Source organism: Pelophylax lessonae (genome assembly GCF_965119305.1).
Source record: "Pelophylax lessonae genome assembly, chromosome: 12".
Taxonomy (NCBI): domain Eukaryota; kingdom Metazoa; phylum Chordata; class Amphibia; order Anura; family Ranidae; genus Pelophylax; species Pelophylax lessonae.
The window spans coordinates 39,815,292-39,830,035 of record NC_138779.1 but is presented as its reverse complement, the minus strand read 5'-3'; the positions used below and the strand labels follow the sequence as shown (position 1 = coordinate 39,830,035).

Genomic DNA, 14,744 nt, shown 5'->3' with positions numbered 1-14,744 from the left:
ACTCCCACCATCATGCTTGACTGTAGGCAAGACACACTTGTCTTTGTATTCCCCACCTGGTTGCCATCACACACGTTGATACCATCTGAACCAAATACGTTTATCTTGGTCTCATCAGACCACAGGACATGGTTCCGGTAATCCATGTCCTTAGTCTGCTTGTCTTCAGCTGTTTGCGGGCTTTCTTGTGCATCATCTTTAGAAGAGGCTTCCTTCTGGGATGACAGCCATGCAGACCAATTTGATGCAGTGAGCGGCGTATGGTCTGAGCATTGACAGGCTGACCCCCCTACCCCTTCAACCTCTGCAGCAATGCTGGCAGCACTCATATGTCTATTTCCCGAAGACAACCTCTGGATATAACGCTGAGCATGTGCACTCAACTTCTTTGGTTGACCATGGTGAGGCCTGTTCTAAGTGGAACCTGTCCTGTTATACTGCTGTATGGTCTTGGCCACCATTCTGCAGCTCAGTTTCAGGGTCTTGGAAATCTTCTTATAGCCTGGGCCATCTTTATGTAGAGCAACAATTCTTTTTTTCAGATCCTCAGAGTTCTTTGCCATGAGGTGCCATGTTGAACTTCCAGTGCCCAGTATGAGAGAGTGAGAGCGATAACACCAAATTAACACCCCTACGCCCCATTCACCCCTGAGATCTTGTAACACTAACGAGTCGCATGACACAGGGGAGGAAAAATGGCTAATTGGGCCCATTAATGGCTGTGTTTGAGTTATTTTGAGGGGACAGCACTTTTACACTGTTATACAAGTTGTACATTCACTACTTTACATTGTAGCAAAGTGTAATTTCTTCAGTGTTGTCACATGCAAAGATATAATAAAATATTTTCAAAAATGTTAGGGGTGTACTCACTTTTGTGAGAGTGTGTGTGTGTATATAATATATATTCTATCCCATTCCACAACACCCCCCAATCCGAGTTATATATTCTTGTCCTTTAATTCTGAGATTTGCTCAGCCTTCTGACAGCACAGCCAGGTGGATGGCACCACTTAAAGTGATACCAAAATCTGAGTTTTTTTCTTTCTTATGCTTAAAAATGACAAACATGTCATACATGCATACATACTTTGTGTAGTGGTTTTGCATAGAGCATCCTGGATCCTCTTCTTTTCGTGTTCCTCTTTGGCGCTCCTGACCTCTCCCTCCTGACGAATGCCCCCACAGCAAGCTGCTTGCTTTGGGGGCAGCCGAGCCGTAGTGCCGTGTGTCCATTCAGACACTGAGATGCTGATAGCCAATTAGCGCTCCGCTGCTGTCTCAGCCAATGAGGAGGGAGAGTGCTGGGCAGCCGAGTCTCTCCTGCAACATTTCTGGATAGAGATGGGCTCAAGTAAGTATGAGGGGGGCCTGCTACACAGAGAAGGTTTTTCTATCTTAATGCATAGAATGTATTAAAATAAAAATCCTTCTGCTTTTACAATCGCTTTAAGTTAAGGAATCTAGTCGTGTGTGCTCTCTTGCGCTCTTTCCTTCTGTCTCCTGCTCTCGCTCCCCTGACTGGACAGTGAAGGTGCAACAGCAGACTGATGCGGTCATCTCTCTGCTGTTTCCTTACGTCATCATGTTTCTTAACACATTTATGTGCAACACACTGGATTGTCTCCTGGCCCTGCCTTTCCCTCTCCAAGTGTGAATGATGCTGCGTAGTGGCTAACACCAAGTTGAATTCAGGTCCATACACAGCTGTACATGCCTGCTTTCAATCCTAGGGACTGTTTATATACCATAATACACTTTAGGCGTCAGCATTTTCCATAGCGCCATACATTTAATAATGTAATAATACGTGTCTTGGGTTTTCCTGGTTTTCAAATTCAAACATGTAGGACCAGGGAGTTTCAGGTGAGTTGGCAATATACTATTAGGATCTGCCTAGAGGGGCCATTTCAGACACATTGTCAGTACTCTAGTAATTACCATTGAGGGCAAGAAACACCAGTCCTGTGCACCTTGCTGCTTTACCTTTACTTGTGAAGAAGCTGCCTTTCAATGACCGCACTGTGAAAAGAATTTGTTTGCTGATAGTCTCATAGTGCTTTCCCACCCTCTCCACGTCTGAATGCTGCAATATTAAAGATAATCGATGTGAAAACTTATTCTGGTGCTTTATGTATAAGATGGGAAGAATAAACACAGGGTGATGGAAGCACCATGCTTGAGTTACTCTTCTAAACATAATAAATGGAGCAGAGACTGTTCCTAATATATAAGAGACGCAAGCTAATTAATTAGGGGCACAGATCTCTGTTCTGCCGTATCTGACAGACCCAGCATAGAGAACAGGAGAGCTGGACCTGCATGCTCCAATCTCTGTGGCGTCCCTGCCCCCCCCCCCCCCCTCCTCGCTTGGTTTAGAGGGGAGGGAGGAGGATTGTTAACACTGCAGGCTCTGCTTGTGTAGTCTATTAACTGCACGGGCAGAGAGAGGGATGCGAGCAGTTTTCTGACAACTCACATCCCGTGTGACAGGTTAACAGCTGGCGGAAATCTGCAGCAATTTTCTAAATGGCAAACTGCTGTATTCCCTCTGTTATTCAGCTGCAGACCTGAGCTAGTTTCGATTTAACTCTGAAAAAAGACCATCTCCTTGAGTAATCTGGCACATGCCACTCTGACAGTTTCCATAAAGCATTGCAAGTGCAGGAAGCTTGGTTAATTCCCCTGCATTTTTTTTTTAAATGTGTATTTCTCTTTCGTTCATTGACACACAGCTTCAGAATCTTCTTGACCCATTTGATTATGCTGCCCGCTACAGGAGTAGGACACTAGGCAGGAAAACTTTACCACGCCTATGGGGCAGTCCCAGGGGGTATACTCCCACTTCCCGCTATAGCCATTCAGTTTTTTTTTTCTGCCTAGTCAGGAGTAAGGACCTAGTTCCTTGCTGGGATCTCTGGTCCTAGCTTTTTTTCCTTTTTTTTGAATGGAATTTTTTTTTTCCTCTTTTTTAATTATTTTCTGGAAAAAGGTTCCCCTTGGATTTGGGACTTTAGGCAATTACCCATCACTGAGTAGACTTAGTAAAGCATAAATATAATTTTATTAGTATTATACAGATTACCATAGAAAAAACATATCAAAAACATAATTAAAATGTATGTGGCTAGTTGTTACATCACTTGAGAGGAGAATTGGAATGAAAAGCATGAGAGTTCCAACTGATAAACTGACGCGTTTCGGACTTGGCGTTTTTCAGAGGTCAATGGAAATTTATCTCAGGCAATCACGCCACTCCATGTGATGTATGTAGCCACTGTGTTAAAAACACCGAAATTGTTGTGCTTACCGCCACTGGGAGATCGTTTTTCACCCACCCGTACAGGGATTACTTGCAAGATACTATCTACTTTGTTTACATTCTAGAGTTCTACATACTATCAAGAGTAACACATACCTGTATCTTGAATATAACGACCCATTGGGGACTATCTTTTGAGATCCTCGTGGGAACCATTGGTGGGGAATGGCCATACTTGCCATGGAATGATGCTATACATTTCCATAATTACACTATTCTCCCTTAGTCGTGGCAAATTCATTTGATTCTTTGTACCTTTTTGGCTTTATTAGTGTTGTAGCAGTCCATTATTGGATGCACAACAATTTCGGTGTTTTTAACACAGTGGCTACATACATCACATGGAGTGGCATGATTGCCTGAGACGCATTTCCATTGACCTCTGAAAAAGGCCAAGTCCGAAACGCGTCAGATCATCAGTTGGAACTCTCATGCTTTTCATTCCAATTCTCCTCTCAAGTGATGTAACAACTAGCCACATGCATTATAATTGTTTGTTTTTGCTATGTTTTTTCTATGGTAATCTGTATAATACTAATAAAATATATTTATGCTTTACTAAGTCTACTCAGTGATGGGTTATTGCCTAAAAAGTCCCAAATCCAAGGGGAATCTTTTTCCAGTTCTGTAACCTTAGGGATGTTGGCAATACCCATCTTAACCACCAGACCCGAACACCTTTCCCAAATTTTTATTTTCTGTGCCTGTGAGAACTGCAATCAACTGCTGGACTGGGCGACTGACTGGATATTCCAGATTCCTAAGGTCTCCCCAGCCAGTGAGCGCGTGCAGGCCTCCCCTCCACTCTAGGTCAGCCGCGACATAGCCCCACTGGACAGGGGATGGCCTTCGAGTTAAACGTCTCGCAAAGACGCATATGACCTGGTCGTGGCCTGAGTCGCAGCGTTCTGCCTGGCTGACCGCACCCCCACTCTGGTGGAAAGGTGATTTTGTCTGGAGCGGGGCCCACCCAGTTCCACGGTATGGTAAGTAATTGTCTCCCCCCCCCCCCCCCATCCCTTCCCCTTGAGGGTTTTGCGGTGGACGTGGGCCCCTCCCTGGGACGGTGGGACCCCCAGGTTCCCCTCCTTCTCCCCAGCCCCACTGGGGTTACCATGGGTCTTCCTTACCCCCCCCCTCCCTGGAGGTCGTGAGCTGGCTTTTGAGGCTCGTCAGTGAGCGGGTTCTTCCAGACCTGCAGACAAGCCCTCTTCTGCCTGAAGGGGTGCCCTCACCTGTGTGAGGTGGGGGGACGTCTTCACTTCTTTCTGGACCCATGACCCTCCCTGATTCACTAGCTGATTCCACGAGCTGATCTGGTCTGGCTACAGGATCGAGTTTCGGTATCCTCTAGTGTGGTTCTTTCCTTCCAATCTGCGTTTGTTCCCAGACCGCCTGTGGGGGTCTCTTCGGGGCGGCGCAAGTCTTTCTACTACAAGGGGTGATTGTTCCAGTTCCAAAATCTGAACGTTTTTATGATTTCTTGTCAAACCGGTTTACAGTTCCCAGGAAGGAAAGCACGTCCAAACCTGGACCTCAAGGCTTTGTACCGCTAGTGCGAATGGGGACCAATTGTACAGTAGTGGCATCCCCACATCAAAGGACGCTTACCTTCATATTCCAGTATATGTCAGTCATCAGCATTTCCTCCGCTTGCCGTGGGTGAGGAACATGCTCAATTCATGGCATTACCCTTTTGGTCTGAAAATTCAAAATGACCAGCCCTATGGTAATAATCGTTTGGCGTATGCTGCCTCCAACCTACCCCTGGAAGCCAGGGGTCAGAAATGGGTAATGGGTGTTTGTTGGTATGTGGCTCTGCCTTTCCAACTGGCAATAAATGCACTAAATGGCTATATTTAATATTGCTTGTCAATAAATATACACATATACCTAGTGTATTTCAAAAAATTATTCACACGTAAAATAAATATAAAGTGCACTGTGCTTAAGACCAAAATAAAGGTGCTTGTATTATCTGTTTGAAGTGCTGAATAGTGCAAAATTGAAACTATGCCAGTGTTTTATAACTTTATTCTTAGAAAGTCCTTATATAGGGCAAATATTACAAATTTCATGAGAAACCTCTGTGTGGGGGTACTATAAGTGCTTAGTAAACAAGTTGTACTCATAAATGTGAAAAAATTATATATACCCCAGGTGGGGGTTAAAATATTTGTGAAAGAACTTTTAAAGTGCCGTTAGTGTTCTGCCCCAATTGTGATTGCCAGTTGCTGCCGAATACTATAGGGGTGCTGTTGGTGCCTATGTCTGTGGCCCCCCAACAAGTAATGCACTCATCCTTTAGTTCCCCTTAGAGGTAGGGGTGTTGGCTATGTGCAATCATGGGTCCTGGGGCTAGCCTGGTATGGTGGTGGGATCGGCTGTAAGTTCCTCTCTGAGGGTCCGTGGGATCTGGTGGACTCAGATGACAAACAGGGGATCCCCCATAGCGTAATATGTACAATACAGTACCCAAGAAAAAGCAGTATAACCCAGTTTTGAATCTAGCTATTCAGCGGGGGGACGCCGGGACACTTCCGCGTTCCAGGGCTCAGACTCCCCTAACCGGAAGTGACGTTGATGTTCTGAATTCTACCCTACGCGTGTCATCATTAAGACCTCCTCTGGAGCGACGCCATCTTTGCGTGCTCCCGGTTTTTATTGCCACCCCGTGTCCTAGCACCCAGGATACACCTAGCCGCCATGTTGGTACTCCTAAATATTGCTAGACCAGAAAGCCATCTTACTGCTCTCGCAGTAAGTGCTGAATTTAGAACGGACACGGTTATAGCGCCAACATTAAAACCTAATTTATGCTCGATTCAACTTTGTGCCAATAGTGGGTTTAAACATTTGCTTTTTATTAGATTATTGAACTAAAAACCTAATATAAGCATCAACAAAAACCCATTACCCTTTGGTCACCTCAGCTCCCTGGGTATTCACAAAAGTGTTGGCATTGTGGCGGCAGCAGGGGATTGCAGTATTGGCGATAAGATTTGTATGGCTCATTGGAACAATCTCCTTCAGAAGTGCCAGGTAATGATTCAATCAGACAATGCCACGGCCGTGGCGTGTGTCAATCACCAACAGGGTACAAGAAGTGTCCTGGTGGCCTCGGGAGGTAGCCGGCATTCTAAGGTTCAGCTGTGTGGGGAACTTGCAAAGTGGACCTGTTGGCCTTTCGTCTCAACAGGAAGGTACAGAGAATTGTGGCAAGGTCTTGGGATCCTATGACCGATGTCAGACAAACTGGTGTCTCCTTGGGGCCAGTATCTTTCCCCGCTTAAACTTCTGCCGAGTCTCCCGTGAAGGATCAAGGCAGAAAGGATCCGGTCATCTTAGTGGCTCCAGCCTGGCCTCGACTGTCTTGGTACGCCGATCTGGTACGGCTGGTCGCCAATGCCCCTTAGGAGACTTCCCCCTCAGAAAAGATTTATTGGCCCAGGGGCCAATCTTCCATCCTGCTTTACAGTTGCTGGCTTTAACGGCTTGCCTGTTGAAAGACAGGTGTTGAAGGATAGGGGGTTGTCTGAATCTGTGATTCCCACGTTGTAAAAGGCTAGAAAATCTACCTCCTAGAAAGATTTTACCATTGCGCTGGAAGGCGTACATTGCATGGTTTGAGTCTCTTGGGGTTCAGCCCCGTCCCGTTTTGGTGGCTCGAATTTTTGCATTCCTCCAACAAGGTGTTGAGCAGCGTCTGGCCTTGGGTACTGTCAAGGGCCAGGTTTTTGACCTTGGCAGTAGTTTTTTACTATTCATGGGTTCACATCTTTATTTAGGGGGTTTGCCACTTGGCTCCCCCAGTACAGTCTCCGGCCACCTGGTCGTCTGTGCACACTTTTTAACAAAATTTTATACAATACATGTGTTGCCATCTGCGGATGCTTCTTTTGGCCGCAACGTTTTGCAGGCCGCTGTTTGAGAGGATTAGTTCTCTTTTGAGGGTGTTTGTTTTTTTTTTTTTCAGGTGAGCTCGAGTTCTTCCTGGTTGAGCTCCATGTTACCTGTTTGGCTATGTTTTAGCCTTTTGTGAATTTTTTTTTTTCTGTTGTGTTTTCCCACCCCTCAAGTTTGACACTGCTTTGGGACGTCCCAATGGTCAAGAAGATTCGGGAGCTGTGTCTGTCAATGAACGAAAGAGAAAATAGTTTTGTCTTACTTTAAAATCCTTTTCTCTGATGTTCATTGAGGGACACAGCACCCACCCTTGTGATGAGTTGGGTTATTTTTCTTCTAACACTGCTTGCAACTAAACTCAATGCCTATAGCAGGAAGGGGGAGTATACCCCCTGGGATTGCTCCATAGGCATGGTAAAGCTTTTTCCTGCCTAGTGTCCTACTCCTATAGGGGGGCTGCATAACCCAATGGTCAAGAAGATTCTGGAACTGTGCCCATCAAAGAACATCAGAGAAAAGGATTTTGAATGAATACATTTTTTTTTTTTTTCGCTCTTAAAAACCTTACATGCTACTGTCTTCTGTTTCAGATTAAATCTCGGTCATCCCTTCATTTGGAAGTCTTAAAGTTACAGTACTTGAACACCTATTCGCTTTGGCTTTTTCCCCTCTTTCCCCTTCCCCTCCCCCCTCCCCCTCCCAAGCACAGTGTCTCCATCAAAAAGCTAAAAGCAAAAAATGACTTCAGAGCTCGAGAGCAGCCTCACCTCTATGGACTGGCTTCCCCAGCTGACCGTGAGGGCTGCCATTCAGAATTCTGACTCCGCCCAGAGCACTCATGGATCCGGCATCACCAAGAAGAGCGCACTTATCGACCCCAACACCACACTGGACCAGGAGGAAGTACAGCAGCACAAAGACGGGAAGCCACCCTATAGCTACGCCAGCCTTATCACGTTTGCAATCAACAGCTCGCCAAAAAAGAAAATGACTCTTAGTGAGATTTACCAATGGATATGTGACAATTTTCCTTATTACAAGGAGGCTGGCAGCGGCTGGAAGGTAAGAATCATCTACTGCTTTAAAATATCCATTTTTGTTGTGTGCAATGCCAACCATGCTTCGACAGCTTGGTGCCGATGAGCATCGCTTTGGATTTTTCAGATTTGGTCTGTCCCTTATTATTATTATATTATTACAATTATTTGGCTTTTTTTCCTCCCTAAATGACTGTTCTCTATATAGAAAAAAAAAAATAAAAATCATGAACTGTACGTGATCAATTTGAATAATAATCTTCTAATTTATTTTTTTATTGTATATGGTTTCATATTTTTCTCCACATTTTACATGCCACCCAACCAAAGTGGCAGTGACAGGAGCTGGGACAAACTAGGGCAAGTTAAGAAGTTAGGGCTGCTGTACAAGGCTACAAATCGTGCGCCACTTTCATTCACATGAAACAAGTAACCTGAATGTATTATTATTATTGTATAATTTATTATTATTCAGGATTTATTTAGCGCCAACAGTTTATGCAGCGCTTTACACATAAAAAGGGGGACAGCCCAATTTACAATACAGTACAATACAAAAGGCCTCGGAGAGCCTTGCTCATGGAGCTTACAATCTAAAGGGAGGGGGAGGTGGTACAAAAGGTAGTGGCTGCGGGGGATGATCTAATGGAGGGGACTAGAGTACAGATCTTAGGTGGTGGGGTTGGCTTCCCTGAATAAGTGTGTTTTCCAGGATCACCTAAAGGCGGACAGGGTAGGCGCTTAATGGACTTACTGGGGCAGGGAGTTCCAGAGGATGGGAGAGGATTTTATACAGTGGGTTAGGGGAAGCCAGTGAAGAGATTGGCAGAGAGGGGAAGCAGTCACAAATCGGTTAGTAAGGTGTATTACTCAGGCAGCAGCATTCATGATGGACTGAAGGGGGTGATGGCCTGTGTAAAGTTAGGCCAGTGAGGAGGGAGTTGCAGTAGTCAAGGCGGGAAATAACAGAGTGAATAAGTTGTTTTGTGGTGTCGTTGGTTAGGAAGGGTCGATTTCTGGACATGTTACGGAGGTTAGGGCGGCAAGATTTAGCCAGTGATTGGATGTGGGGGCTGAAGGAGAGGTTAAAGTCTATGATTACACCCATCACCCTGGCACTGTGTGGAAGGACCAAAGGTTTTGCCATTGATCTCAATGGTAAAGTCATGTGGAGGGAATCGGGGAGGAGGAAATTTTATAAGCTCAGTCTTCAAGAGTTTGAGTTTGAAGAAGTGGTGTGACATCCATACTGATATGCCACTCAGTAAGTTTGTGATGCGTGAGGAGATTGAGGCAGTGAGTTGAGGAGTCGAGAGATAGATCTGGGTGTCGTCAGCACAAAGGTGGTAATGGAAACCGTGGGACGTTATCAACTGGCCCAGGGAAAAGGTATAGAGAGAAAATAGTGGGGCCCTAGGACAGAGCCTTGGGGGGTACCCCAACAGAAAGAGGAAGGGGAGCAGAGGAGATGTTATATGTGATGCTGAAAGTGCGCTGAGATAGGTAGGAGGAGAACCAGGAAAGAGTAGAGTGGTGGAGGCCAAGGGGGTGGAGTTTGAGGAGTGGGTGGTCAGCTGTGTTGAAAGCTGCAGAAAGGTCTAAGAGTATGGAGTACTGGCTATTGGTTTTAGCAGTTAGTAGGTTGTTGGTGAGTTTTAGTAGGGCAGTTTCTGTTGAATGTTGTGGACGGAAGTCGGACTGTAGGGGATCGAGAAGGTTGTGGTTAGTGAGGTAGCAACTCATACGTTTGTGAACAAGGTGTTCAAGAAGCTTGGAGGCAAATGGGAGCAGGGAAATTGGTCTTAAGTTTTCCAGACAGGTGGGGTCTAGTGAGGAAATTTTTAGGTATGGGGGTAACCAGTGCATGTTTGAGTGGCGAGGGAAAGGTGCCAGAAGAAAGGGAGAGGTTGAAGATGTGGGTTAGAGAGTTTAGGATAGAGCAAGAGGGTGTTTGCAGTAGTTGCGTGGGGAGGGAGTCCAGGGGACAAGTAGTGAAGTGGGCTGTGGAAAGGAGTTTGGCAACTTCATCAGTGGTAACAGGGTTGAAGAAGGAAAGTGCTGAGTTTGGAGGTGGAGGAAGATGGATGCTGGATATCATCACAAATTATGTTGAATTTGTTTTTGAACTGATTGGCAATCTGCTGGGCTGTAAGCAAGTTGGTGGGTGGAGGCAGTGGGGGGAGAAGTAAGGAATTAAGGGTAGAGAAGAGTTGTCGAGGTTTTGATGAGTGGTGTAGTAGGTTTGTTTGGTGGAGTGGAGGCAGGAGTTGTATTTGAGAAGGGCAGATTTGTAGAGGGTGAAGACTTGTAGGAATTTAGTTTTTCGCCACACTCGCTCAAGAGCTGTGTTTCTTGAGACTTCTGGTGTCATCTGGTTGCCAGGGTTGTAGCCGATGAGGCCTGGTTCTACGTGTAGAAAGGGGGGCGTGTGTGTCCAGGGAGGATGAGAGTATGTTGCTGTAGACAGAAGTGGCCAGGTATAGGCAGGATAGGGGTGCAATTTTGTCATAAAGGCAGTCAGTAGCAGAATGGAGAAGGGAAGGGTTGAGGTGGCGCAGGTTCCTGTGGGTAAATGTTTGCAGGTTGGCATTGGAGGTAGAAGGCGGAGAGTGTGAAACTTATAAGGTTGTAATCGGAGAGGAAAAGGGGTAATAGAGACGTTGAGCGGAGTGCAGAGGTGGGAGAATACGAGGTCAAGAGCGTTGCCATTGGAGTGGGTGGTGGTTTCTGTCCATTGTGTTAGGTTGAAAGAGGTTAAATTGAGTAGTTGCGAAGTGGCTGAGGTGTTAGCATTTATTGGAATGTTAGTCACCGAGAATGATGGCAGGTACTTCTGAGGAGCGAAAGTAAGGTAGCCATGTGGAGAAGTCATCGAGAAAATGTGATACTGTGTCGGGGGCTTGGTAAATTACTGCAATCCTCATAAAAACTGGAGAAAAAAGGCGAATGCAGTGCACTTCAAAGTAGCAGAGGGAAAGAGGGAGGTGCAGGAAGAACCTGGAAGGAGCTTTGTGGGGAGAGAAGTCCAACTCTGCCTCTTTTTATCCGCTGGATCTAGGTGAGTGAGTCCAGAGGAGGCCACCATGGGAGAGGGCAGCTGGAGAGGCAGTGTTGGATTCCTGGAGCCAGGTTTTGCTGATGGCAAGTAAATTTGAGAGGTTTGGAGAGAAAAAAGGTAATTGACGAGTCAAGTTTGTTCGAGACTGAGTGGGCATTCCAGAGAGCACACAAAAGGGGGGTGGTGCTGACTTATGGAATCAAGGGAATTGAGATAAGGGAGCAGAAGTTACAGCTACTGTCAGATGGTAGACTGAAAATTCTGGGGTTAAGAATTGGCTGGGGGAGGGCCAGTGCTTGGGGTGATATCCCCAGAAGTTAGGAGTAGTAGGAGGGTGAGGGCCACAAGGTGGGAGTGGGATTTATGAGGGCAGGTGCTGCAGTGAAGTAGAAAAGGTGGCATTGTGTGGGCTTCGAATGAGCAGGAGGCAAGTGCAGTAATGTTGAGAGGGCAAAAGTGAGGGGGATATGTACAGATTGTGGGGGGGGGGGGGGGGGCGGGGGGGGGGGGGGGGTGAAGAGATGAAAGTTTGAGAGTGGATGTTGTTACAAAGAGTAGTTTGAGCATGTTGGAGGGTGGAGAAACGGGGGAGGGGAGAGAGAAAAACGCCAAGTTCTCTTAAAAAATACCTTTCATCTTAAGGTTTGTACTTGCCTTTATAGTAGTGCCTTATTTAAGGTGCCAGGCACTTAATGCCGCAGGAGCACTTTACCCAAGAAGTGCACATGGTGAAAGTGTTTTTTTTTTGCCCTAAACAAATTGCTAAGCAAGAGGGAGACAGCAGAATAAGACTGGGTATTTGATCTGGGCCAAAGCACCATAATAAGGAAGTGTAACTTTAACAGACAAGTATAAACAGGAGTTTTAAAGTCTTAGTGCCGGTTCACCTTGGTGCGATGCGGGAGCCCTGTGAATCCACTGTAGGTTACCGCATCGCACCCGACTCACAGGCAGTTCACACTGCCATATGTGAACTGCTGGGAGTGTCAATACAAAGTTAACGACACCCAAAGATTAGTTTGTATATCGCAATGTGAACTGTCAGATGGGACAGGAATCTGATTGCATAGGTGTAAACACCAATGAGATTCCATTCTGGTGCGGACCAAAAAAGGGTCCTGCGGGACTTTGGTCCGAATGCGATGCAAATTCAGCTATGCAATCTGTATGGCTGAAATTGCATCGCACAGACATCGCATTTTATTTGCTTAGCAAGCAGTGTGGTACAAATCACATGCCATGTCTCACATCGCATATATGTGAACCACCACTTAGCGAAGCAGTAGTTGATATTGGTCATGCAATATAGCCCAGTGTTTCAGAGAAGAGTTTTGGCAGTGGTTACCAATTTTGTCTGCAGTCCACTGCTGCCTGCTGTAACAGAGTGGCATTGTGTTGCATGGAAAAGTGTAAGCAGTTACCGATGGTTGCAGCAGTGGATTGCAGGCAGAGAGATTTTTGTGTTGCAGGGAAAGGGTAATCACTTACCGATGGTTACAGCAGGCAGCAGTAGATTGCAGGCAGAGTGGCTTTTGTGTTGCAAGGAAAAGTGTAAGCAGTTAACTGAAAGAGTAGAGCAGAGACGACGGGGTGAGAGGATGATGGGGTGTCGCTGTGTTGGAATCGTAGCTGTATTGAAAGTGCCAGGCACTTAATGCCGCAGTGGCACTTTACCCAAGAAGTGGCCTGCCTATCCCTCGCAAGCCATCCCGAGCGTTAAACTGAGAGAGTTACTACAAATGAACATTGCACTGCTGCAGGCTAAATTTTTCACTCATTCTCTGCAGGCTGCAGAAGCTGGCTCTAGTAGTTGTGAGCCCCAACGCATACAGTTTTTGAATATTCTAAAATGCGTAAGGGAGAGTCACTCCCCATAAAAGCCAACTTCTGGTTTATTGAAAATAATGTACAAACAGTTCATCTGGTGCCATAGAATCCTCAATGTGTGTCACTCCTCATAAGATCCTAGTCATAGCTCCTGTGAGGAGTGACGCGCAATGGTACATCTATGGCACATCTATGGTACCAGATGAACTGCTTGTGCATTATTTTCAATAAACCAGAAGTTGGCTTTTATGGGGAGTGGGCTGTCCCTTCAAAGTTTTGGAACATTTTAAAGGCTGTAATCTGTTTAGTTGCTTTGGGTGACTTAAAGCGGAGTTCCACCCAAAAGTGGAACTTCAGCTCATCTACCCCCCCTCTCCGGTGCCACGTTTGGTACCTTTCGGTGGGGGGGGGGGGGAATAGGTACCTGTTTTTGACATGTACCCTTCCCCACTTCAGGGAGATGGCACTGTCCCTCGGAAGTTCGGCTCCTCCTTCCCCCTGCCGTCGGGCCAATTAGTGCAGCATGCTTTGCGCATGCACAGTAGGGAACCGTCTGTGGAGTGGAAAGGCTTCACTGTCGGTCTCCCTTAGAACAAATGGTGGCGGCAGCACCCGGCACCATCCGATCCATAAATCGGCTGGGATGCTGACATTGCGGGCTCCTTGGACAGGTAAAGGTCTATATACTAAAAGTCAGCAGCTACAATATTTGTAGCTGCTGACTTAAAAAATGTTTTTCCCCCAGCTGGAACACTGCTTTAATTTTTCTCTAGGTTACTCTGTGTTTCATCATCCGCTTCAGAGTGCCACGATGATCCAGAAACACAAGAGGGTGCCTCCATCTAGGTGTAGCAATTTAATAAAATGAATAAAAGGTAATAAAGATTCTCTCGTTAATTTTAAAAGTGGATCAAGGCTTTTCATAAACCCATATAGACCTCCATGGGACCCTCCATGAGGCTGCAGAGCTCGGCAGGCAAGCAGCTGGCTGACGCAAAGTTCTTGTTGGAAGTACAGCGGTCAGGCTTCAGGCAACTGCGGCTTTCGGGTGTAGCAAGATGGCTGCAGCTCCAATTTGCACCTTTCTGGGCTGGGTGATGGTGACAGGAAGTGGAGGTGATGTGTGGCTATATGTTTCAAGACACCCCTTTATCAAACCATAGCTAGGATCCCAAGACTCCATGTGGGAGGAGCGGCTTCAACTTCTCCTGGCATTCCCAACCGCTCTTCTGGCCCTCTTATGTGCCCAGTTAAATGATAGTTTGGGTCTATTCAGCCCGATAGCTTATTTATTTTTATTACGATGGTCCAGTTGTTGGATGTTAATCTCTACACGAGAGGGAGAAGTGAGGTGGATGGAGAAATAGACTACACCCACATCCCCATCCGCTGTTGTATTCTTACTGTGGGACTCCTCTCTGTCTGAATACACTGATCAGCAACTTCTGAGCGACACAAGTTTTCCAGCATGACCACACACAGATACTAGACATAGATCAAAACTTTGCTTGGTCACCTGAGTTATGTAGTCCCAAGGATAAGATATTGTGGACCTTTGCCAGCAGTCCAGAAATGTATGGATGTTTTGAAAGGA

The 14,744-nt window shown here is 46.1% G+C and overlaps 1 protein-coding gene and 1 long non-coding RNA gene across 2 annotated transcripts in view; both read left to right on the top strand.

Moving 5' to 3' along the window:
* Window positions 1-7,922, top strand: part of LOC309567741 — an 86,300-nt gene extending 78,378 nt beyond the window's left edge. The window contains exon 3 of the long non-coding RNA XR_014225957.1: window positions 7,819-7,922. This is a non-coding gene — a long non-coding RNA (uncharacterized lncRNA). The remainder of the gene's footprint in view (window positions 1-7,818) is intronic.
* FOXJ3 (forkhead box J3) overlaps window positions 7,921-14,744 on the top strand; it is a 107,354-nt gene continuing 100,530 nt past the window's right edge. Inside the window, exon 1 of the mRNA XM_082273187.1 lies at window positions 7,921-8,290. Within this exon, the coding sequence (XP_082129313.1) occupies window positions 7,967-8,290 (324 nt within the window). The 5' untranslated portion in view covers window positions 7,921-7,966. The remainder of the gene's footprint in view (window positions 8,291-14,744) is intronic.